General features: G+C 42.2%; 1 protein-coding gene across 1 annotated transcript in view; it reads left to right on the top strand.

The window, feature by feature from the left end:
• Positions 1-16,058: 16,058 nt before the first annotated feature.
• Positions 16,059-26,909, top strand: part of URI1 (URI1 prefoldin like chaperone) — a 25,844-nt gene continuing 14,993 nt past the window's right edge. Inside the window, exons 1-2 of the mRNA XM_084270101.1 lie at positions 16,059-16,186; positions 18,376-18,511. Of these exons, the coding sequence (XP_084126227.1) occupies positions 16,076-16,186; positions 18,376-18,511 (247 nt within the window). The 5' untranslated portion in view covers positions 16,059-16,075. The remainder of the gene's footprint in view (positions 16,187-18,375; positions 18,512-26,909) is intronic.

The following is a 26,909-nucleotide window of genomic DNA, read 5'->3' as shown; positions in this document are numbered from 1 at the left end:
GGTGACAAATACGTGCCAGAGATTTCAGCTAACTTTCAATTACTGTTGAAGATTATGGATGTAGTTATTCCATAAACCAAACTACCCAGCTGCAGTTGCAAATTTTTATTTGCAATATTGGAAAGCTGTATTAAAGTCTGGCTAAAAGCTAACTTCCAGCTTGAGTAACCATGCTCTGAAAATTGCTTCTAAATTCCTCATCTGTAGAGCTTTAACAAGCTCTTTAAGGGGGATGGGAACCCGGATTTAGAAAAGTGCATGGCACATACTATGTCACGTATATAACAAACAGTTGCTTTGTGGTATACACGAGGGTTAGTTCTGCTCAAGGAAGTGGTGTTCCTCTTGCAGGGGGAACCCCCTCATCTCAGTGCAGGGAAGATCCACCTTCGTACCTCCGTCCTATGACGTGCTCACCAGTGCCAGTGGGAAAGATGACATAAGCGCCCCTACTCTGCTGGCAAATATATATGCTGGGTGTTCACAACCCCCTGCTCCGACAGGAAAAGGGTGGCAGCAACCACAAGGTCTATCTGTAACTGACCCCTCAGACGTGGTGTTTCGTGCACAGAAGTTAAAATATACCTGCTAGAACTGCAGCGCCCATCAAGCACCGTGGGACTCGGGTCTTCCACAGTGCTGTGATGTGGCATGCTAAAGTATGGCTTCATTCTGGCATGGTACTCTGGATGTGTCCAATGGCATCCACAAAGTTAGCTAATGCATCTACTGTGGTACCATCACCCTGTGGTATTCCAAGGGTGGCTGAGCGCCATTTGCACCTGGTGCAGTCGCCCTTCCATCTTGGCAAGACTGTCTGCTCTGGGTGATTTCAGGGTACCCAGAAACATTTTGCAACCCTTCAGGTCACAGCAACGTACTGTTTATTCACCACCAAGTGTCCTGACACCATGGATTCTGTGAGCAGGCGTTCCAAGATGAGTTACTGTGAATCACCCCCGTTATAAAACTCATACAGTTGTATGCGGCCCAGCCACAGGCACCGTGACGATGGTTCCAAGGCCTGTGTGCTCTGGGCCTGAGCTCCGAACGAGTGCGGGGCTACAGCCAGCCGGACAGCGGGGACCGGGCGCGACCAGGCCGGCGCGGCGCAGGGCCCGGCTGCCCCCGCGGGCGGCGGGCCGTGTCCCGGGGGAGGCCGCCGATCGGTCCCGGGGAGAGGGAGGGGGGCCGTGAGGCAGCTCCCCGTGCCTCCCCTAGCCCGCCGCGGCGGCGGGGGGGAGCCGTCGGGGCCGGCGCCGGGCCGGGCAGGGGGTGGGGAGCGCCCGCCTCTCGCGGCTCGCAGCCGGGTGCCTCCCGCGGGCGCGGCGGGCCGCCTGGCGGGCTGGCTGGCTACCCAGAGTGCAGCACGCAGGCGGCGGCCGGCACCGAGCTGCCGGCGCTCTCCCGGCCCGCCGGCGCAGCGGGAGCCGGGCCCAGGCGGCGGCGCGGCCCAGAATGCGAGTGTGAGATGCTTCCCCCGGCAGCGGCGCCCCGGGCCCAGGCGGCGGCGGCCCCCGCGTGGATGCGGCTCTGGAGCCGGCGCTTCGTCCTCCACAAACATTTCTATAGGACTCATTCGCCCTGCTGAGGATATCGGCCCGGCCCGGCCGCCTCTCCCCCTCGCCGCCCCCTCCGCGCCGCGGAGCGGCTCCCTCAGAGACTGCCGGCCCGGCCCGGTGGGCATGGAGGCCCCCGGCGGCGCCTCGCCGCTCAGCCCCGCGCTGGTGGGCCGCCTCCGCGAGGAGCACGAAAAGGTAAAGGCCGCGGCCGCCGGGCCGGGCCGCAGCGTGAGGAGGGGGCGCGGGAGGGGGGTCGGGGCGGCGAGGGGGGCCTGGCTGGGCCGGGCGGGTAGGGGGACGGCGGTGGCTCCCGCGGGCGGAGGGGGGAGTGTGTGTGTGTGTGTGTGTGGTGGGGAGCACACACCCCCTCCCCCCCCGCCCCCCCGGGCTAGCGGCCCCCGGGCGGCACGCGCCGGGGCCTGCGTGCGGCGGTGGGCACGTGACGGCGCTGACGTCACGGGTGGCGGTCGAGGCGGGTCGCCGGCGGCCGTCCGTGCCCGCAAGCTGAGGCCGGGGGCGCCCGGTGCTCCCCTGGGAACGGGCCCCGGCGGCCCGCTACGAGCCCGCCTCCGCGGGGAGAAGGGGAGGCGCGGGGCCGGGCACGGGTAGGGTGTGGGGCGCCGTTAGCGTGTCGGCAGCGGCGGTGCCGCCGAAATGCCCTTTAAAGCCCCGCACGTCAGCCCGCTGACCGGAGAGAAGGGGCACCGGGGAGGCACCGGGCCCGCCTCGCGCCCTGCGCCTAGTGCCCGCCCTGGCGCGCCTTGCGGACCGTTACAGCCAAGGCCTTGCCGCCCCTGCGCTCCTCCCCGAGGCCCGTCACGCACCTCTTGAAGCAAGTCGTGCAGGCGGGCCCGGGCAAGGCCTGCCGGCTGTCCCTGAGCCGCGTCGTCTCTTGGGTATACCAAAAACTAAGGCAGGCTGGCCGAAAAAAACACATGGATTGCCCAGGAAATGGGCTTGGAAGGGCCAGCCGCCCCTGCAGGAGTGATTCCTGGGCGTTCAGGGGCTGGTTCCACTCTAAAGTGAACCTTCAGATACCTTTTCCTGCACGTTACAGACACGTGGCCCCTGCTAACCACATGAGCACGATTCTCTCTGGGTGCAGGAGGCCCCACAAAGCTTGTGGGCACCTGCCGGGTGTTACTGGCACGAGTACGCTTGCCCAGCCTGCACGCCTTTCAGGTTTTCTGCTCGTTTTTCTCACGTGCTTAAAGTTTTCAAAGCTGCTTCCAAGAAGCGCGTTAGAGCTCAGTTATAATGGGTGAGTTTTATCTTTGGTGTCTATTGCTTTGTTACATGCTGGTTTAGTCGAGAGTAAGAAAACTGAGGAACACGTATGTGGTGTAAAAAAACCCTACGTGCCGTGTCTGGAACAGTGCGTGTGAAAACACGTCTAGTCCTGAATAGCATGCTACAGCTTTACTAAAGGATCCACATAACCAACTGCCTGTTAATGTTGATGAGCAGCAAGAGGATCTGCTGGAGTACTCTGCATCGCCCATTCTGCACGGATAGTCACCCACTACACTGATAATTGGTGGTGGTAACTTGTCTGCTTGGGCTCCTTCAGTTAATTTTCAAGGTGGTAGAATTTGGTGAAGAATAATTCCTCTGGTACATTAGTGTCAGTCGGGCCTAATGTGTCAGCAGATGTCTGTCATAACCATGTAGAATTATTCCCAGTTCATGGTTAAGACCTCTCTGTAAGCAAGTTTAAGTCTCGTCTTAAACAGATCTGCTTCAGTGGAAAAGAGGCCCGAGAGACCATTAATTAAGCCTCCGTTAGGCTGATGTACCAAAATTATATTTTATCATAGGGAAACTTTACATAATTCCTGCAAATTGGCCAAAAAAAAAAAAAATGGAGCACTTCAGCTTCAATATGAAATTATACTCCAGAACTACATATCTTGGTTACAATGGAGTGTCACTACGAAGATACAGTAGACGTTCCCTCTATGCAATGAATATATATAATTGGATTACAATGGTATTTTCTGTTAGAAAATACTGTATTTTAAGATGGAGGAGGTCTTCTCATTTCAGCTGCCTCTTCTCAGAGGTCCGTATTTTTCACACAGAATGACTGAGGTTGAAGGCTTGTGTTTTGGTCTTGCCATAAAGATGAGAGAGAATTAGTTGCCCAGTACTTTGGTCAACTAGTAATAGTGGTACAAGCAGCATAACGAATAGAAACACGATTTAGCCAGAAGGATATCAATACTGGCATTTTGATTTCTGTGGTGTCGTGCTGTCCCAGTGACACTTAAGTGTAAAGAAACCTACTTAATGCTGTTAGTCTGCAGGCAGCCTTTAGTGTAATGGTGAAATACAGCGTTATCTATCCACAGAATTAAAACCAACATTTGAATCCTGGCTGATTGCTGTAATATCCAGGCTGTAGTACTACCCTGCTTCAGCTACCAGTTTGAGCTTTGAAGTGCTGAAGAGCTGCTCTGGAGAACACGTGAACTGAGGCTTCCTTCCTGTTTAAAAATCATTAAAAGAGCAGGATGTCCATGACTTTCTAGCTCTGATCTGATTGAAGCTGCAACTTCCAGGTTCAGGACCCCTGGTGACAAGTAATTTTAATTCTTGTTTAGGACTACTTGCCTGTTGGACGGATTTCATCTTCTTAATTTGTAGTGATAGTAAGACCAAATTGTTAAAAGCAATTTTCAGTGCTCCCACTATAGGCACTTTGTATAAAAACATGACTTAGAATGTGTGTCTTGGGGATAAATTATAGAAGAATTTCTAGTAATTTTCATGATAAAGACCATCATTGGAAGCACAGTGCCTGCGTAAAGTTTTGAATATTTCTGTAAGAAGAATATAATGTATGTGTCATGGATTTCTTGCAAAAGCAATATATGTTAGCTGAAAATACTGCATTAAATCCATGGCAAGTTAGTACAGGAATTATAAAATGAATATTTAAATAGGTGGATTCTCATGCTGTAGGGCCTCCGTTTAAACATAATATTTGATAAACATTTATGGGTTGGAATTACTACCTGTTAGGAAGTCGACAAGTCCGACCTGTATGATTTAGTAAGACCTGTGTAGCCAGTGAGTTTACTGTGGGCTGACACGTTCTGTAGTTTCTGACCGACACGATGAAGATCGGTGCAATGGGAGACGTTACAGAACCAGTTAGACCCAAGAGACATTTGTGGAGTGCAAACAGAGGCATGGTGGATCTAAAGGATTCCGGTGTTAGCTGGCACGAGAGGTCTTGTAGTTGTGATTTGCACTGGCAACACGTTTTTTTATTTTCCTATTAGGAAAATTAGGACAAGGAAGTGACTCTCCTGTTGTCTCCTGTTGTCCTGGTGTCACTCATCATGACACCAAAGCACAATTGAAGTTAATGCAGCTATTACTCTAACTCATTGGCCAGTGTGTATTATGATGTATTCTTAATTTGTATCATTGCATATGGTGTGATCTTTAACTTCCAAATTGTTTTCAAGATGCTGGGTACTCGGGGGTTTTAACAGTCAGGCAGCTTATAGGTGGGTAATGGGGAAACGAATCACAGAATCCTAAATTTAGGCTCTTTTAGATTGTTTTATCTTCTTCCTGTATAAATGACTTCTGAGGCTGGCTGCCTCTGTTCTGAGTCTTTTTCGAGTGATAACCTGTGCTATGAAACCAGCAACTTGGCAGTTCTAAAGCTGTTCTTGCAGCCTGAAGAAGGCCAGCACAAATGTGATGGGGGAAGTACAGAGCCAGCGATCAGTGAAACTGGACTGGCCCTCTGAGCTGGGGCCATGCTCGTGCCAAGGTAGAGGAGCTGTGAGCAGCAGTCTCGGTCACGTGTTCAAAAGTTTCATCACAGATTTTGGTCAGCAGATTGTGCTGGGCTTGGAAGAATAAGGTGGTGGAACTGAGTAGCTGGGGACAGGGAGGGATGAGAGCTAGTTTACTCAGGACTGCGGCTCAATGTCGGACCACAGCCTGAAGGTATGTTTGTGAGGAGGTGCCATGGCTCATGGCAGGTTTAACTTAGCTCACTCTGGTATTGCTGGCAGCGTAGTTGTTGCACCATGGAGTGCATTGAAGCTTGCAAAACCTGCTTGAGATGTTCAGTAAGTCAGATCATGGGTGTTCTGTGCTTACGTAGATCTGTTGCTGTCGTGGTGCCGGAGCTGGCTTGGATGCAGCATAGTATTAAATTCTGAGTTCCTTAGCTCTGCCTCAAGATGAAGTTACATGACATGGGTATTGACTTGCTACCCAGGAAAGATGAGACTTTACTCCAGTTTGTTCCTTGCTTGCACCAGTTCAGTTGGTTCAGAGCTAATTAAACTCACTTAGCGGAAAACATCCTGCTGCCTTTGGGATTTTTGTTGAGTTTGTGAGTTGAAATGACTCCCGAAGGGGACTGACAAACAGCAAGGCAGTATATAGGTGTTGGAAACTCATGGTTGGAAGTGAGGAAGAAGGGTGCTGGCTCATGGAAGCAGGCACTGCCTGCCTGGCTCTCATAGGAGAGCGGGCTGCCATGCTTAATGTGCGTGTGCAGTTAGCACAAAGGAACTGTAAGATAGGTGTCTGTGTGACCTAAAACTTCAGCAGTGGTCAAAAAGTAAAATAGTCTGGAGAGGGCAGAATTTCCCAGCTGGCAAAGAAGAGGTAAGGCATTTTTGATCTGCTTTATTTTATAATTCGTAGATGTTTCAAGTAGCAGTTTTAAGCTCCCAAAAACAGTTTTGGTCAGACTTTTTGTTTGTTGATAAATCATAGTTATGTACTACTTTTTCTTCAAAACTGAGACACCCACTTGTGTGTACACGATTCATATAAAAATAGTAGATCTTCACCTGTTTTCTTGTAAATAAAGGTAAAAATTATGGTTACTTTTTAAAAGATTTTTTTCCTTTAGAGATAGGTTTGCCATGCTTCAAATTTCTTCAGTCTCTCTTTTCTTCTGTATTCCTCCCAAACATGTTTCTGCAAAAGGGCAGAAGTTTCCTCCCAAAGGGGGGATTTATGTTAATAATTTGTTGAAATGTAGTGTTTTTGAGTAATATGATTTAATAAATTAACATGAGAGCTCTGAAATGCTGCTTCTTTTTCCATTAGATCATACAGTGTGCCAACAGACTGAAGAACTTTTAATAGTTTTATTTCATTTTTTGATTGAAAATGGGGCTCTAGGATAAACAATTGTGCAAATGTTAATTCTGTCTTTCTCCATCAGTGATTGCTGCATTTTAGGCAAGTCCTGTGTAGTTTCCTAGAGGAAAAAATGAAAATTCATTTTAAATGTTTATTTTGCGTGTGGCTTGCTACATCCTTGTTACCCAGAGTTGATTAAATATTTGACCACCCATTAGTGTTCTCCTGTAATGTAAAGTCATATTGTGAACTGGTTATTTCATGGGTAAACTTTTAGGGTTTGGGGGTGTGACGGAGCAATCGTGTGTATGAGTTGCACGGCAGAGTGGGTATTGATACTGCAAACATTTACAGATGGAGGCAGCTCATGTCCATGTATCAACTGCAGTAAATACTTGAATGTAGAAGGTTAAGCAGTTCAAACTGTACTCTTGGAGTCATCTGAATTAGGTCAGTGGTGGAAATTATCTCGGATTTATCACGAGCCTTGCGAACGTGGGTCTGCATTTCAGAAAACCAGCATACGTGTCCCCTGTAGCTCGTGGGAGGTTCTCAGCAACGGAACCAAGGTCAAGACTCAGATATTTACACAGTCCCGAATGGCAGAGACAGTCTCCTGAAGGCAAATCGTTGGGTTTAGACTTTATTAGACCCTTACTTTAATTACCACCTCATTACTTGCTCTGCTTCCACAAAAAGTATTCCATACTGTCATTTTCCCTAAGTAACTGGAAATGTGATTGAAAGGGATGTTTAAAGTGAGACTAATTCAAGATTAAATAGTCACAAATTATATTATTGCTACATGTAAACAAATTACTTGCATATCTGATTTTATTCAGATTACTTTTCAAGTGGTAAATAATGCTTTATCACTTATATAGTGCTCTTACATCTTTAGAGTGCTTTTCTCACATTAATTAATCATCATTAAACACTCTGAGGTGGGTAGGTTAATACTATTATCCCCATTTTGCAGATGAAGAAATGTAGACTGAGAGGTTGCGATTTGCTCAAGGCCATATGGAAGAAATAGAATCAGAGCTGGGATTAGATCTGTGTCCCTAGCTTCAAACTTCAGAAGGCCAGCCTGAGTGTGAGCCACAGTTTTGAAGGAAAATATTCAAGTATGCCTGTAAAAATGGCACACGTGCACTTGGCCTCTTAGATGCCTAGTCTGCAGTTAGCTTAAACAGCAACTTTGCTCTTGTGGCATGCTGCTTGTGTCCACGCTCATACCCACCAGTGTGGAAAGAGCCTCTTGTTCAGTTAGGAATTGTTCCTAATCTGATGGGGAAACTGATTTTCATTGAATACACTGAAATTATCTTATATCTCCAATATACGGGTTTCTGGCTCTCTAGAAACATAACTGTGTGAGTGGGATACAGCAGGCTTGGCATTGGTACCCCTGGCTGCCCACAGGTGATACCAGCACCAGCTCTGTTGCTGAGAGTTCTCCATGAGCTGAGACAGAAATAAAACTCTGACTTGGCAGCTTGCCTTACTGCTGTTCAGAACAGATGAGGGAGAGAACTGCCCTCAGTGTGCTAAACCCATCACCTTTGTAGGCAGCGCCTAGCTGTGTAGTAGAGATGTTGGTATGTGTGCTCTCCGCATTGGGGAACTTCCGGAATAAACTAGTCTTGGACTGGAGAGGAGAGCAGGACTATTTGTGCACCACCTTGATAATCAGAAGCAGCCTAGAGAAGTAAATTCAGCTGTTAGTAGTGGGAGCATGTGCAGAAGCAACAGATAACGAGAAATAAGCTGGAAGGAAGAGTATGTGAAGGTGAGGACCTGCTGGGGAGAGGCAGGGTGATGTGAACAGGTTGGAGGCCCATGGGAACATATGGGTAAGAATCAGCTTTGTGCTACAGTGTCATTTCCAAGGAAACCGTACAAGTGATGGTAGTGCCTGGCTTCTGTGTCTAACCCTGTTCCTGACTTGTGTTAGTGGTTAAGTTACTTGACCTGCAGAATCAGTGCTGTGCTTTTCCAAAGTGCTGAACACTTAAGTTCATGGAAAAGTTTTCAAGTGCTTCAGATCACAGAGAAAATGGAATATAAATAGATTGTTGCAGAAAAAGCAAATGTTTTGCCTTTGGAGAGCTAATGAAGTGTGGCTGTATGGTATGGGTTGTTTGGGGGTGATCAGGAGTCACTAGCCTGCAAGCTCCCTGTGTTCAGATTGGCGTGGTGGAACAGGAGGACACTTGGGAAGGGATTGTAGGTCTAAAGCTGGTCCTAGAGCTTGGTTGTGACTCAACTTGTGAAATCTGGAAACAAGAGGTTCCCTAAAAGCAGCAACATTCACTTCTCTTTGAATATCTCAGCCCAGCAGTGATGAGAGCAGAACCAACGTGTAATCTCCTGCTTCAGCAGTTTGGTTTCTAATCCAGACGGCATTGCACGTTGGGCTACAGGTGCAGAGAGGTGTGTTCTCCTAGGGTTGTCCCTGGGGCTGCCAGGGAACCTGCTGGGTGAGGCTTTGGCTTGTCAGGGCCTGGGAAGCACTGAGCTTTAACAAGTGGCTGTTAAAGGAAGGAAGTGAGGTATTTTGCCCATTGGTTTACTATGGAACATATTTTCCAACAGTGGATCCTGTTTTAATAACCAGAGCCATGATTAGGTAATGTTAAGTTTGTGGCAAAAATAGTTTAATAAATATTTTAGCATGCAGATAATCCATTGATAACCACGTGCCTTTACGAACTAAACATTTTTGTGTCTTAAAGGGGGGAATTCAGAGTTTACCTGTACTACTTCCACTATGATCTTTTAAACGTAATACCTACTTGGTGGCACTAGGTGTCCAGGCAAATTGAACTCAAATGAACAAACAAACAGGTCATTTATTTTATTTACCCTGAAAGGAATTTTCATTCTTTAATTGTAACTCAAGACATAAATTATGTGTGGAAGATAGACTAATGATTTTCCTGTGTTTGATTAAAGGCAAAGAATCAAAGATTTGTTTATATATTTATCTATTTGTTTCTTTGCTGTGATAAGACCGGTTGTTATCCAAACAGTGGGACTGACCTAATAAAGGACATATGCATAATTGATCTCCATCTGTTTTTCAATATTTATTCTCTATTTTTTAATAGAGTTCAGTTCCAGAAGTGCAGTCTGAAACATTTTTAAGGTGGTATGTTTTAGCACTTCTGTAAAAGGTCTCACTTTATGCTGGGCACTGAAATGAAAAGGTTTGTGGTTGGATCCACCCTTTAGTATCCCTTCAAGAGAGATTATATCAAAGAAGAAGAATTAAATTAAAATTGATTGGTATTATTGATTTTTCTTTTTTTTTTTTTAAAGGGGATAAAGGGTGATGGAAACTGCATGTGCCCCTATGGTGTTTTACTGATGGACCGTTTTTTAAAAACATGAAAAGCATATGTGCCAAATTTACATATTTACTAATTAAAAAAGCTTCCTGGAAACATTAAGTAGACTATCTTCTGTAACCTTTAACATTGTAGCTAATGGATATAGCCTGGAAATTTTCATAGAAGGACCTCTAAATAATGTAAATGATTATGAATATGTAACTAGTTAATATGCAGCTACGAAAGGATTATCATGTAGAGGTTAATGAACATGCTGCTCTTATGGTTTGCAGGGCTTTTCTTTTTGTGCTTTTAGCTTGCTTCATGCATGGAAAGTCATGTGTCGGGGATGGAAAGCTTCCTGTCTTTCCCATCTTCATCTGTAATGGGGCAATTAAACTGGAACTTTTTTAAAGGATTTCATAAACATTTTTGTATGTTTAATTATGTTGTGTACTTCACAATCAGTAACGAATCTGCAAGACTGAAGGATGTTGATAGATCAGGTTCTGACTCTTCGACTTGTTAGTGGTGGGCTCCGTTGTGCATCAGCATTGTTATCAAACGTTGCTGCCCTGTGCGATTTACACTCTCTGTGGAAACTTTACTCCTAAAAGGGGCTCAGTATTAACAGTACTAATTATATTTCTGAGTTTATGTCCTGTAGAAGTCTCTATGTTTGCTCTTTACCTTAAAAATAGGTAGCTTCCACATTAAGGAAAATATTTCCTAGGCGTTTGATTTAGAGGACTTGAAAGCAAATGGCAAATTTAAACTTGGCTTATGCAGGACGAGCTACCTGGCTGAATTTCCTGCTAGATTATGAAATAGCATAACCACAAACGTAGGGCTGATCCTTTTCATTTAAGGACTTTGCTCTGTTTAAAGAATTATTAGCTCCCAAAGTAGTCCTGTGTTTTTTACTCCTGTGTGAGTAGAAAGTACAGGGTCTGAGATCTGTCCTGCAATAGCTGCACATATGCTAACTAAAAAGAAAGGTCTTTCATTCTGTTGTTTGGGGAAAAAAAAAAAAAGAATTATCTGCTCCAGTGATTTCAGTGGTACTTGAGTGTATGTTATTGTTTTCTCTGCAAATTTTCTCATTAATTGCTTTCAAATGTTGGCATTATTTTGGCTATAGGAAAAACAAAATTTGTAAAAAAAAAAAAAATCTAGAAAATGCTTATATTGAGAAGATGTCTAGACATATTTAATTGCCTCGTGGCTTCATTGCATTTCATATAATTGAATGAAATTGTTTGTGTTGTATTTTTGGTAACCATTATTCAGAGATCAGAATATGTTTTGAAAGACAAAATCTCCACGTAATTACGGCAGAGAAGGTCACAGGTTTCAGCATCTTGTCTGTTTGCTCTGTCTACATTGTCTGAAAAAGGTAACGTTAAAAAAGAAGAAGAGTTTTTCATTTTAACAGTGCACTTTATTTTGTAAATTATTTTGGGTCTCTTGGGAAAGCCTGTGGCATAAAACAGTAAGTGAAATACCCAGATTAAAACTTCCTTTTTTTGACACCTGGAAAGAGCAGCAGCAGCCCATCATGGTGTCAAATACCTTTGTATTCATATGCCACAAAATTAATTTGTGCTTTTTCAAATTAAAACAGCCAGTGGAAACATTTGTTGATGTACTGAAGGAGAAAAAAAGGGGGTTGGTGCTGTGGGGTTTGTTTTGCTTTTTAATGACCGATTGTGAAAGTTGCATTGATGTCTTGTTACAATTTATGTTGTTTTCTTACTCTGCAAACATGTAACACTGAAAATAGATCTGCAGATTGCACAAACTACTACTTATCTTATATCGCGTGTCACCTAATAGTTATGGAGCAGGTATTGTACCAAAATATGAATTGAAAAGCTGTAATTTTTTCTGTGGTTATCAGTCTGCATTAGTGTGTGATAAAGTGTGCTGCTCAAGAAGTACCATTCACATGCCTGCGCGCTGACAAATAAAAATGTATATAGAGACTTCACCAGATCTGTAAAGCCACTGTTCTAGTTTCTGATGCATTGACATTGCAGCTGTGTGCTTAGCCTTGTTTTTTCATGAGTAGTTATCTGTTTTAATGACAGGTGGTCACTAGCTGCCAAGAAAAAATCCAGCACTGGTAAGTGAAAAATGTTTGATTACATGCCTAAAATACTGATGAGTAACCTAGTTATGTTTTAGTAAAGTAGTGCTATTTATTCTAATGATAGCCAAATCCTACTAGGGCGTTTTAGGGATTATAGTTACCGATAGCTCAGAATTGTTACAGTGTACTCTCTTTAAAACGTGTTTATTTTCCACTGATACTGTTACTTTAAATCACAAATACATCAGCCTTAGTGTTTATACTTCTGTTTTAAATACCTGGCTCATTTGTCATTTTTCCCCAAGTAACCTTGTGGGATGAACACTGAATTTCCCTGATTGGTGAAAACGTACTCCCAGGGTAACATTTATTAATCTTCTTGTTTTCTTTCTAACTCTGGAGCAAGTAGGGAAATTCTGCTTCCTCCCCACCATGTGCTAAAACAATCTGGAAGTAATGTTTCCCTGTTTCCCCCTCACCTCCACCCCCCAGACAAGTATGTGATAAAGCTTAGTCTGCAATGCTTAGAAAGGAATGGTTTGTTATGTAAAAAAAATTATCTCTGGGCACTTTCTCTCTCTGTTGGCAATCTCTGGTTAATAGAAAACATGCTTAGTAAATAATAGTTTTGTATGGCATCTGAGGAAAATGTACATTTAATGGTGAATGAAATCTTATATTATGAGTTACTGTGAGATATAACAGTTGATCTTACAGATATCAAATTACAATATATCCATGCTGTGTTTACCATGATTTTACTGAGAGTACAACAGGAGCTGTCTTGATTATTGTCTGCAGGGTTATTGCAGAATCACAGCAACTGCCCCTTTAGTGGTGAGATTAAACCTTTGGTTATACACCGTCAAGCATATAATATTTTAAATTTATTTTAAGAGGCTTTTTCTTCATGCCTGAAAGATCTCCAAGCAAATAATTTATATTTAGTGTGTATCAAATGTTTTTAGTTTAAATGCACATAGGCTGCAAGCACTGGATAAGAGGAAAAAAAATCAAGGCAATCTATACACATCATCATATTAAATTCTGACTCTTGGCTTGCAAAAATAATCTAAAACTAGTATGTTTCATTTATGTTTAAAATTCAGAGGCTGAATTAATTTTCAATAAGGGAAATATTATTGAAGTGCCTGCTGGTGCTGCTTTGGTGAAGTCAGGCAGCGTATCTCTGGCCCATGTGCTTTCTCAGGAGCTGGGCAGTGCCCATACCAATTTGCTCCCGTGTGAAATTCTGCATTCTTTCACTGAGAGACAGTAATTTTCAGAAATAAAATAATTGACAGAAAGCCTTAAATTTTGAATAGATTTTTAAGAGTTTGAGAAGTCGTGACAATCATTTCCTCTTATGCAGATAGCTGAGGCTAGTGGAGTGGGGTTGGCTGTGCAAGGAGTTGCTCGTGTGTTTGCTTTTATGCAAACTCTGGCCATGGCCCCGTGAACTTGGAGGTTTGGGGGCACAGAACGTCCAAAGGAGAACCAAACTTACTGGTATCTTTTATGTAGAAAAGCAGTTTATACAGCATCCATACAATCTTTATTAAAACTATTTAAAATTTAATACCCTTATTTAGATCTTGATTGTGCAAGGGCTGAGTGCTCTTGTTTCAACTGAGTAATTTGTTCATATAAGACCTTTTAAGTAGTCAGTGACACAGAAGAATGTTAAATAGAATTGGGTGAATAACAATAGGGTTTTAAAATCTCAGCTTCAATATATTTCCATTAAATTATTTCCTTTTTCATTTTTTAGCACACTTCTTGAAGTATCTTTATAAATCCATGAATCCAGTAACGGGTCTGGTACAGGATGAGATGTCTAGACCTGTGTTTCTCCTTCTAGGGCATGTTCATAGCTGGAGTCCCAAAATTCATCCTCCCAGTTCACTTTGGTCCCTTACTGTATATGGGCACTGTGCACAGCACCAGCACCCCCCCAGAACTCATGTGATCATCGGCTATAGGTGAAGAGGGAGGTCAGCTTCCTTCTTAAGTAATGCTCTTTCAGGCCAATTAATTAAAATGATTGATTTTAATTTTCTTTATCTCAGTTGTCCAGTTCAGGATGTGGCTGCACTTTTAGAGGTTCCAGGGTTTGATCAGCAAAGGGCAGGAGTCCCCTGGAAACAGAAGCATACCTTGCTCTGTAAGGCAAAATATATAGTGATTTCTCCTGTACCCTAATCAGATTACTCAGTAACGGGCAGCCTTAAAGGCAGTATCTGCTTCTCAGATTAATGGAGAAATGTTGAGTGACTTTCAGCCATGAGATGATGGGAACAGTTAATCCTGCAGCGAATAGGGGGTGTTCATACCATTCTCTTCCCATGGAGCCTTCTCATGGCGTTTGTGACATAGGCAAGGCCTTCGGCTTGGGCATCGTGTTTGTTTATCAGTGGGTGGTTGGACGACATCAGCACCCATCTCAGATACTGCTCTCTGTAAATATTCATTAGTGACACCAAGGTGTCATTATATTGCTCCTCCCCCCAAAAAAAAAAATCTTAGTGAATTTTTGTTAAGATTCATTAGTTTGCCCTTCTTTGAAGGGAATTAATTGTATTTTCACTTTGCTGTGGGCAATGGATAGAGAAACTTGCCTAAAACTTACTAAACCAAAGCAGCAGCAAGCACCTTTTGCTAAGGAAGTATATGGAATATAGTTTTCATGTCCAAGTGGCATAAAAACATAAATTCTTTTTTCAGGACCAGTTCAGCAACTTAAAATATGAAGTACTCCAGGTATAAAGTAGGGTGATTACAGCAGAGTTCTACTATGAAAGCAGATGAGTCAAAACATAGGAGTATCAGATAATTTTTCATAATGAATGCTGAAGAAGATTTCACTCTGCTTATGAATCTAAGAAAATCAATGATAATATTTTGAGAGTTGTGTTATCAACTATGACATTCATTTTTCAGCACATTTATAGATTGCTTTCCTGAATCATCCCCAGAAAACCTGTAATTTGCATCTTGGGTCAGTGTTGTTAAGTGTGCTGCTCCCTGCTTTCACTTGCCTTTTATTGCAGCATTTACTACCACATATATGTTTACTATTTTGAAGTACAAGTAAACAATATCATCAAACCTGACGTTTATATGCCAGCTCCTTCACTCAGGAGCTGATTTCTGACCATCTTCAGAATGGCAGGGGTTTATTAAAAGACTTTCTCCAGCCAAATTTAAGTATTTAAGAATGTCTTGGCAAAAGAAGACTTTTTTTACAGGGAATGAGGGAATGTTGTCACTTGTTTTGCAGTGACTAGAATGCTGTATCTTGCAAAGTCCTCTGAAGAGCCAGGTGTCTCCTGTGGGAATAGTTTGTCTAAATTCACCAAGCCCTTTCTATCTTGGGTAGCAACATGTAGTGTGAGCCTAATGTACAGTTTGGGTAGAGAATCAGCAGAAGATGTTCCTCACCTGGATTGTCCTTTCTCAGGGATTGAAGATGCGTCAGAGTCATGGTCTTCAAGCCATCTTTCAGGAGAGCCGACTCTTGCTAGGAGCACAAAGTTCACGTGAAAATCAGATTTAATTAAAATTTTGCCCTTTTTGTTCAGCTCAAGCCAAGGTCATGAATCCTTTGTTCCAAGAGATGCTTTGAAGAATTTGCCTCTTATAAAGTTTAAACTGGATTTTCAGTTATTTTTCTAAATATTGATGGTGGTATAACTGTTGAACTTGAATGTGGAGTGAGATATACCAAATTCTAGTGAAAGAACTCATTCTTTGTGCCATAAGAAATCAAATTCAGAAAGAGAAATGCACAATCTAAAATAATCATGTCCTTATTTCAATAAATGTTGTTCTAAAATAAGATTCTAGCTTTTACTTTTGTCATCCCTTTTATATTTTATTATATGTGTTATAAGGGTAAAATAGTGAATTTTTTTTGTGTGTAATTGAATTACTAGCAGAAAAACATTAATTTTTTAGATATGAAATTGAATGACCTTGAATTTGTCAACAGGAAGAAGGTGGAGAGCGATTACGAGGCTCTTCAGGAACGGCTCAGTACGTTGCCCGACAAACTGTCCTACGATATCATGGTATGTATGTTGTGGAGCTCCTGTAGTGCAGTGGAGTCAAATTTTAGTACCTGAGATCTTGAAAGTTGCTCAGGCTGCCACGTAGTGCTTCATAATGGTACATTTGCTATGATAATAGTTAAATCTTTGCTTTTGGTTCTTTCTCTTCTCTTTGAAAGCCATTATAAATGACAGTTGTTACTGACACCTGAGAACTGATGACTTAAACACTAACACAAAACCGACATGTTTGGTATGTAAACCTATTGTATGGGGAACTATAATTATGACTGAATTACAGTACTTAGTCACTTCCTGAGGAGAAAGTGGCCATAGTACTTTCTGATTCATGGAAATAAGCCCTAGAACATTGATTTTTACATAAAAAGGTGCTGCTGATTTTCATTGCACTGATCTTCACGTTGACATAGTGATCTTCCTCGGTGCTTTGAATCTGCCCAAACAGCACAGCTCCCGGTGTAAACTTAACTCTGTTGGCTTCTGTTCAGCAAAATTTTGACCAAATTGGCTTTTCTTCCTCTTTTCCTCCCCCCCTTCTCTTGTCCAGCTCCCTCACGGGGAGGGAAGTTGTACTCTAGATAACTGAATGGCTGATTTCAGCACAAATTGCCCAACTGGTTTCTTCTTTGGCAACCTGGCACAGTGTATAGACTTGGGCTGGTCATAAAACGGCATTGGAGTACGTTTATGATGTGGGAAAAGAGTGTTTTCTTCTCCTGTGCTAACGATTCTGGATTTTGTGTGTGTAGTCCCGTCACCGTGTGTGTATGTGTGGCCACATGTAGAGTAAAGGATTGTTTTCTTTCGAAGCATAGGAAAAAGCCTATTTAAAAAAAAAGTTAGATAGGGCTTATTCTCAGTTAAAGCAGTATGTCAACTCACATCTGTTATTTTAAATGTATATAAGTAGTTCCTATCCTGTTAGCCAAATATTTTCATACGTTTTCAATTTTGCTTTCACCGTTGGGGGAAGAATGGGCAGGGAAATGGTGCAGTCTGCTGCTTGAAGACCAAGTCAGGAAGGGTACACATGTGGGAAAAGCATGCTCTGCCTAGTCTTACCATCTAGATCCTGCCTACTGCAGAACTGTTTGAAGCATTGGTACCCTCCTGGGTACTGGAGCTTGGGAAATTCACTTACCAGAGGAGTGGCTACCCCAGGCCAAGTGCTCTCTGCAGTAAATGCAAATGCAATAGAATGCAAGTGGCCATCCCAAGGAAAGGAAGAAGGAAGCAGAGGAATAAAGCATAAGGAACTGATCAAAACTGGCTTCTCTTCACCCTAAGAAAGAGAAGACTTCAGCTTGCTGTTGGTTCTTTGCTTTTTGCCACCTCCGTTGTAACTTCACTTTGCTTTTGCCACTGAAGCCCAAAGGCAGCCAGGCAGGTGGCAGTATGTCCGAGGGCAAGAATGGTGGAGACTGGCGCAGGAGATGGGACTGAGGATAACCATGGCTCCTCCTCAGCAATGGGATGTCCCCAAACCCTGTCTATAAAGTATGGGCTGTGGAAAGTGTCTTAATTCATAAAACCACTGTCCCATACTTTGTCATCTGTGTTAGGGAGGGGAGACACGCATCTTAAGAAGCACTTAAAGTTACAAAATGTGTTTATCACCAGTGTACTCCACTCTGGAGTGTTCTGATTCTGTGGTGGTCTTTGGTGGAGCACTGCTCGAAGCTTGAGGTCTGCACGCTGGTGGATGATAAAAGCAAAGTCAGATTAAGCACAGACTGTCTTCCTGCTAGTAGCCCCACACACTTACACTGAAGTGTTTTAAAAGTTTTCGCCAAGCTAAACTAGCTTTTACTAGGAAATGAATGTAGTTTGGGCATAACATGTCTGTAACTCACCTAAATCACAATATTTTTATTATCAAGGCTTACATGTTAGGATTAAGTGAATTAGTTTTCCCTGTGAGCATCCAGCTATACTGTAGTTTTCTGTCACAAAACAAGTTTCCTAGTTAAATGCCACTTCCCTGATTTTGTAAGTACAGTACTAAATTCAAATGGATCTGGTCATTTGAATATTTATGAAGGGTTAGTCACTAAACAACTGCTGTAGAATTTTGATTGCTTTAACTCTGTGTTTTAATACTACTGTTTTTTTAAACTAAGATGTGAATGACTGTCTAGATTTTATTTTCCTTAGTGATTTTTCAGCTGTTTCTTCTGTGCCTTTGACAGGTACCTTTTGGTCCTCTTGCCTTCATGCCAGGAAAACTTGTCCACACCAATGAGGTTACTGTTCTGCTTGGGGACAACTGGTTTTCAAAATGCTCAGCAAAGCAGGCTGTTGCGCTGGTTGAGCACAGAAAAAAACGTATGTATGTTTCTCTACTCAGAATTATGGATCTTTCTATTGCTATATAAAATTAGTTGCATCTACACAGTTCTCTTTTGTTGTGAACTACCTAACAGAAGACTTATTCAAATGTAACATCAATTTCACCCCTTACTTTTTATCTTCCCTTGGTATGTCTTAATTCTTGTAAAATATCTAGCCAGAGCCTTTTTTTTAATGATAGACCAGCTTAAAGGTATCAAAATTCAAGTTTTGATGTTAGATGTTAGAATACAACATCAGACAAGATTTGTTCATTTTTTTATTATATACAAAAGTAAAAAGCAAAGCAAACCAAACCCAAACTAATGGTGCCATGTCACGTTCCTGTAATGTGAGAAATGCTGTAGTCTTTTCCAGAAAGTGAGCATCACATTGTATTTTCAGTCTTGGTTACCTTACTCCCTATTTTCTCTTCCCTTTCCTCTTAATTCTTTACTGACTGGGTTTTTTTTTTTTTCCTTTGTCCATATAATTCTTCATCCTTCTTCTCTTTCTGTGCTTTGCTCCAGCTTGACTCCTGCTTGCTACCCTTTTCCTTGCTTGCTGCTCAGCTGCTTTTCTGCCTCCAGCCCTTGATGTTCCTCTCCACTGGTGTAGAGAGATCCGCTCATCTCCCCAGATGGGAGGTACCATTGCTGACCACCCCCAGATCGGGGGTGCCTTTGCTGACCACCAAATTTATCTCACAGAGCAGCAGATTGCAGAGGCAGACAGGCAATTCCTGGTTTTGTTTCCAGCTCTATTTAGTTGGTTGGTGGGAACTTGGCTTTGAAGAGCCAGGCCCACCAGCGAGTGGTGTGCATGGGGCACTTTGGAACCTCTTTATGTTAGCAAGAAGGAGAGCCTCAAGTATTGGAAGTAAATGTCAAGGAAGGAAAAGCACAATAAAATGGAAAATAAATTGGTACCTATTAGCCTTTGCTGTTTGCTTCAGATAAGAGTTTGAGTAAATTTTTTTCGTATTGGTTTTACCTATAATCTGTTTTATTCCTGAATGAGTGCTCACTGCAGCTTTGCCCTGGGTATGTTACATCTGGCACAACTGTTTACATTGGATTTTTGTTTGAGTTCAGCTATCCATGTTGCTGCCTGCCACAGAATACCTCAGAGGGTCCCCATGTGAACATGTTTTGGGGTTTTTTAAAAGTTCTTGCAAGCAATACTCCTGTAAGAAAAGTTTGGGCTCTTTATAAAACCAAATTTGCTGTATTGGTTTAAAATATGCCTTTATGAAGAACATTACATACATAACAACGTGTGTAATTTGTATTTCACCTATTATCTTTCTTAATATGGTTCTCCTGATGCAACTTTGTGATTTTCTTACTGAACTGAATCTAGATTATTTATTGTGACTCCTGCAAGATCTCAGGTCCATATTTTTTTCCTTGATCATCTGATTTTTTTCAGTGCTGTAGAATATTTTTGTCACCGTTACATTCAGTGAAATCATTTGACCTTTGCATAGTAGATGTTTGATCATTAAGTAGTCTGCTGGGAGACACACAATAAATGCTGGATTCTTTCCTTTATGATCTTTTAAATTGCATTTAAAATACAGACTCAGAAATACTCTTTTAAAGCAAAATAGTCGTTGATGCCTGGCTATAAACCCTCCATTCAGCTGGCAGTTCACTTCAGCTGTGTGATGGCTGCCAGTGGGAGGCTCCAAAACACTGGTATTAACCAAAAACTTTTTATTCAAAGGACTATTTTCAGTTTGGGATTATAAAAAATGTGTTAGGACATACGATTCTAAAAAAAAAAAAGAAGAAAATTCTTTCCTAACTACACTTTCTTCTTTAAAATAATACAACTGACTTAACTGTTTCTTTCAGCCATTTTCAGGGTAAATGAGGGCAGTGCAGAGGAGACTATTGGAGAATGCATTTGTTTATTCTGATTAGAAAAAAGTCAGGCATGGGAAAGACCTGTAGGCCAGGACTATGTAATGTGAGTGGCACAAAAATGCAAGTGACTGGTGTTTCACAAGTATTGCTTTAAACTCTCCTTTGCATGTTGCACTGTGGTTACTTGCATAGGTCTGACCTCAGCTTTCAGTTTGCGAGCACAGGGGCTTCACAGGTTTCAGGGTGATGGATACTGGGCAGCATCGTTACACTAACACAACGTGATTCGATTCTCAGTATGTAATCTTTTCAGTTTGGAGATAGATTTCGTGGGTGGGTCACACAGAGGGGGAAAGAGGGCATGCTTACTGCAGGGGATTACGCTGCTCGCATCCCCCGTGTCCTGCGTGCCGGCCGGCCGGTCCTCACGCAGCAAAGCTGTTTTAAGCACATGCTTTAGGCCAGCGCGTGCTTAAGGGCTTTGCTAGATAGGAATTCGGGTCTGAAGAGAGCAAAGGAAGGCTCATGCTGAAATTCCTTTTTGAACAGAAAGCTGGCAATATTTGTTGATGGTTTGTTTCTTCAGTGACCTACATTTTTTTATCCAACGCTACGCTAATTTAGACGGGTATTTTTCCATAACTAGCTGGTCAAATCTGTTCTCGTCACTGAAATGAACTTAGTTCACATAACACTAATAATTCAGTGCTTTATCAGAAGTGAAGAGTTCTAAGGAAATAAATACAGGGCATGCATTTTCATTGCTTATTGTATCTTGTGTCCCACTCTCCTGAGTGCTGAGGGGTAGGACAACATCAGTTTGGAGTTTGAGTTCTCTGGTGGCGCTGGCTTTTAGGTAGAAAAGGGTAAGTGGTTCCTGTAACTCAGTTCTGAGTGTTGCTTCTTGCTGGTTCTGGGGAGTTTTCATTATCACCTAGGACTAGTTTTACATGGGTTTGCCCACTGAAGACCTCTAGTCACCAGGTCCGACCCTGTGTGCCTTTGAGGACGCCACTGCCCTTAGAGTTAGTTTGATCGAGGTGCAGAGGGAATGTTCTTTACGGTCTGATTTCTTCCTGTGTGTCAGATGCAGGCAGGAATGGATGATAGGGAGTTGTGTGCTTAGGCAGTAACAGTGCTGGATAAATCAAACAACATCAGGGAGGATAAAGTTAGGGATAGCAATGAGCGTACTATATATAAAAGCTTTAAATATTACTTAGCACTAATTAGGTCATCCTTTTTGTCTTAGTAGTTTTGTTAAATTTGCTTTTTGAAGGAGAACGAGTGGAAAAAATGTTTGCTTCTGTGGAATAGAGAAAAGCCCAGCCACAGCAGATTAATTTCTTGGTTAAAATTTATTTAATTGAAAGGAATAATTGAAGGGTGACTGTACTGGATTTTAAAAGTAAAAGCACTTTAACCGACATGGCTGCAGAGAGCCCGATTTCAGGGATGTGTTTTTCTTTGCTTAGCTTTTGATTTAGATGCAAACTGTTCTGCCTTGCGATTGGTTGAAATGTATTTGGTAAAATTTGGGACAGTCACTCATATCAAATGTTACTTTTTCATAAAATATTGATCGTGTCTTCTTGAATAATACTTGAGTTGCGGTAGATCTTTCATTTGCAGCACATTTTTGTGACAGCCTGGATGTTCAGTTGGTTCCAAAACTGTTCGGAAAAAAAATCTGGGAAAGTTTATGGAATTGCCAAGTATATTTTTAATTGTTTTAAATTTGTTGTAGTTTGTTAGACCGGCTAGTACATATAATGGGAAACACTTTACACACGTGTTTGTGTGTAAAACTGTAAAGAAATAGTGAAGTAGATTAAAGGATATGCACACCAAATTCCATTATAATAAAAGAAATTAGCTTTTTAAGTATGTCACAGTTTAGCACAACAATAATGCAATTGTAGTTTTTTTCTCTTACAATTATCTTGCTTAAGGTACTTCATAATATTTCTGTTCTCCTCAAGGCAAGACTGTATTGTCTCAGAATTCAAAGAGGGAATAAAGATTCTTTTTGTGAATATGGGATTATATCTTTTACGTGTTTGTGATGATATAAATTACATTCTTTCTCTATATCAGTAATCGCATTAATTCTTTAAGATGGGAAATTTTTCATTACAATAGTCCCTGTGGTAGTTACTATAGAAAGAAATTAAATAGATTTTTCTTGTAAATATTTGTGGATTAATTCAGTATGCTTAGGTATTCCAAGTGTCTAAACACTTTAAAAGGTGGGAAATTAAAACATGCACACAGAACTAGGAGTGGTTTTATTGTGTTAAAAATTTATCAGATAAAAAAAAAAATCCCACTTAAAGGAGAATTGTTGAACTACTTAGCAATTGTGTCTTCAATATATGTAAGAATACCCTTGCAGTGTCATGCTGCAAATGAATTCATGAAACGAAAATACTGATTACATTAACATACAGTATTGTGATAGTACCCAATTGTAAATTGCGGTATGTAACCTTTAATACAAATATTTGTGTCAATCAAAATTGACCGATAGCTTAGTATACAGGGTTTAAAAGATACCATTGTTTTTAATAAATAAGATGATCCGGGTGGATGAGGAACAGTTTGAATTTGTTCCTTATCAGCATTTCCAGAAAAAAGGATATTGTCTCCAAAATATATGATAGGAAGGCTTTCCGTTTCCCATCTGTGAATGAGTGAGGCCTTTGGAGGTTTTAATGTTTCATCTGAGGGTGACAATAACTTCCTTTATATTCTCAAGCATGGAACACAAACTTGCCTATTCGCTTTTCGGGGGGGGGGAAAGAACAAAAAGAGGCAGGCAAATGTTACAAAGAAATCTAGCTGTTGCTTTTCTCTATTAAAAAATATTCTGCTGTTTGTCTGCATGCTGGAGAAATTTCTTTGTTGAATCTTTTTGTTTTAACTATTTTTTTGCAATTGTCACTTTTTAGTTTGATAACCTCCATCAGTTCCTTCTTTACCCTTGTTAAGGTAGGGGCTGGTTCGGTGGAGTGCTAAGTGCTCTAAATTTGCTCCACAGTTCCCAGGAGGTATTTGGTTTCTCACAGGACCACAGTTTAGGTATTTTAAACAGAACACAGTGGAAGAAAGTAAGGAGAATAGACTCCTTTCTGTAAGTTAGACACTGTGATTCAATGAAGCCCCTGCCGTTTTATAATTCTTCCTAGGCAACAGAGTTGTCTGAATGCAGCCCTCCTTCATTTAGGAGGAATTTAAATGTATTCATATAATTCTAGCAATTACATAGGTGTGTGAACTTAAAAGGGAAATGCATTGCATTTACTTAGTGCTCCTAAAGCCAAATTATCTATACAATTTTTTTACAGAAGCAAATCTAAATTGCTTTGGTTTTGACACCAAGGAACCATGGCAAGCAGAATGAAGGTTGTCTTTAAAGGGTGCAGAGCTACTGCACAAAGGGTGGCATTGCGTTTTAAAGAACTGGTGCAGTTGCTGTTGGAAAGAATGAATTTATTTATGTTGTTGAAAGCACAAAGAGAGCTTAAATCCATATACACAAAAAGCAATCTAGATTCTCTTTTGAATCTTAAAACAAATGCATACCTAGAAAAAAAGAAAATAATAGAATAAAATAGAAAGGTGTTTTGAAAAGCTCTTAGTAGATATTACTTTCTGCAGAACTGCAGATCTTATTTGCTTCAAGGAAGCTGTGATAGTTTGTTGGATAATTATTGGCTAAAAATGTTTTGTTGCAGATTAAATATATCTTTGTTGAAATACAGTTAAAAATCCTCAGGTGATTGATCTACTTATGCAGACACTTAAAAGCAAGAAAACAAGTAAAGCACTTAAGATAGCATGGTAGCACTCAGACCAGTAGTAGTACTTGTAAATGTACTGGAGCGCTGTATTTCAGCAAGGCAATACCTTCTGTCTCCAAAGAGTTGGGAAGTGGAGTATGTGCACCAGCTTGCATGCTGCTTTACCTCCGGCCTCGGTGGCCTTAACAGGCTCCACAACAGCCTGTGTGATGGGTGGTGGTGTTTTGTCCCGGGGTTGATGGTGACCATGCTAGGAATTGCCAAGCAGAGATTTTGCAAAGTGCTGCTATGTGATTGCCCCGTGTAACTTCTCACCTGAGATGGGGTGGTAGCAGCCCCACGTTTCCGTGGTGGGGGGTGAGAGCTGTGGCAGCGCTGCCTTTTGAGTACACGTCCTCTGTCCTCGTGCAGTCAGTCACTGAGGTAGGTGGTTGTTCCCTGGCCTGTATAAACACTGTGTATGTATAACCACCTTAAGACTGGTTACCTCCTACCTGAGAAACTGTGTTAGATGATGAAGACATCTTAACCCTAAATCTCAATTACATACAGAAGTCTGTGAAATACTTAATCTAAAATTTCTGTCCAGCCACCTGTCCTCAAGGGAGATTATTTCCTAACTTTCCAGTCTTCCTCTGCAATGGTACGTCCACCAGGCTCCCTCAAAGACTAACTGAACGTAGTGAGGTGGACCAGGCTTCATCTGGGTTTGTCCTGTTTCACAAAGCCTGACTTTCCAAAATAGATCAACCTGTTCTCACTATTCTTGTCTGTTCTTACTATTTAAATCCCATTGTAACACACAGTTTCCAGAAGTAACTAAAATAATGTCTATGATTCCCCAAATCCTTACAGACAAGACTCCAAGGACATTAATGTCAAACTCAGATAATTAAAATTTGTATCCAGCCAAGCTAATTAACCCATTAAAGCCAAAATGCATAGATGAGAATTTGTGTCAGTTTGGCATTAGTACGTTGTCATGTCTTGTAAAATCTGGCATCAGTGGACTTCATTTCAGCAACACACAGTGTGTTCCCCTCTACCAGTGTGTATGTAGCAGGCAGAGGGCTGCTGCTCAAAAATGGCTAACCAGGGTGTAGGGAGATCCAGTCAAGTCCTTTTGGAGTAATAAGGGAGCTAGGAAAGAATGATCTAAATATAAAAAATTCTCGCTGCCTGTAAATATTCAAAGGCTGCTGTGCCGAGGAAATCTACATATCCTGATTGCTGAATCAAACGCCGTTTCCTTTTGGCAGTCCTGGAAAGCAGTCCTGGAGACTCCAGCTTGTCTGTGGCGCTGATCTCTCTTTCCGAGCGGTTTAGCCGAGACACGTAAATAGGAACTGCTCGGGTTCACCTGAAAGCCACGTCAGCCTTCTCCCAGGTTATTGGATGTGACAAAGTTGGACAACAGCCTCTGGTTCAATCCGTCTTAAAAGGCTCTAAGAAGCTTAAACCACAGGGTAGTAAGAGGAGGAGACTATGGAGCCTCTCTTACTCTACGGGTATTTTTCTGGGGGTCTCAATTAATAAAAACCCCTGTAGTTTATGAAGTGTTTCTTGGTGGATACGGTACGTTGCAGAATTCAGTGAAAGGCATTAGATGCTTTTTGGATGCACAGGGGCAAGTTTAACATGGGAAGCCCTGAGCTAGGTGCTGGAGACCCCAGCTCTGTGCAGGGGCCTGGCCAGGGAAGATCTCTCCTTTGGCCGACCGGGAGCCCTGGTTTCTGCCACGGGGGATGCAGAAGTGACTGAGCGGGCTGACCAGGACCAGAGCACCACAGTAATCCCAGCTGTCCCGCTGACGAGTTGTGTGGCCCGGGGCAAATCACTTAAACTGTCTGTTTCTTCATCTGTAAAATAGGAGAGAGTAATACTTGCCTCCTGCTCAGTGTGCCGGGCTGATTAGTTAATGCTTGTACAGCATTTTGGAATAAAACAGGCTGTAGCTGCTCCATGTCCTTACCTGATGGACCAAACCAGCACCCTCCTGTCTGGAAAGAGGCACTGGAAGCTGGTGCCTTAGTTCAGCCTAACCTAGATGGCTGTTGAGAAATATTTAGATACAGAGGCTATGACTGAGACGCTCGTGGTGTTTAAGCATCACATTTACAATGGATGTAAAATAAAAGCCTGAGGAAAATTGGTCTCAAGCTAGACGTTTATGCATACTGAGACTACCTTCAAGAGCTGAAAGCACAGATGGGAGTGTTTTGTATGAAAACTATCGCCACCTCTCTTTGAGTTGGGTTTTGGAGGGTACGTTACACACTGAAAAAAGCTGGGCATGATGTTTGTAGGAATTAACCGAAGAATAAAAGCTGCGTGCGAGAGGTGATGGCTGCTGTGTCCCACGGAGGACAGGGTGGCTCTTGAAGGTGCGTGGAAGGAGCTGTGTCCTCTGAAGGCTGTGTTGTCACCTCTCGAGCCTCGAATGCTGTTTGGAAGTAGTAATTCATCCACTTGTGTGCAGTAGGAAGTGCAACTGCAGGGCATTTTTCAGGGGAGAATCTTGAGCTACTTCTCAGAAACAACTTAATTAATGGAGATGACTGAATGTTTGAGGGATAGGTGGTTGTTTGGTTTAAAGGCTAATGCTTCTGCAATACCCCAGAAATCTGAGTCATGCCTCCTTTCTGGAAGGGAGGGATGCTTGCTTGAGTGGCCTTTTCCAAAATGAGTAAAGTTCTTTCTGAACTACTTACTGCAAATAAT

The sequence above is a fragment of the Gallinula chloropus genome, assembly GCF_964237585.1.
Source record: "Gallinula chloropus genome assembly, chromosome: 13".
NCBI classification, from domain to species: domain Eukaryota; kingdom Metazoa; phylum Chordata; class Aves; order Gruiformes; family Rallidae; genus Gallinula; species Gallinula chloropus.
This window is presented reverse-complemented; position numbering and strand designations above follow the sequence as displayed.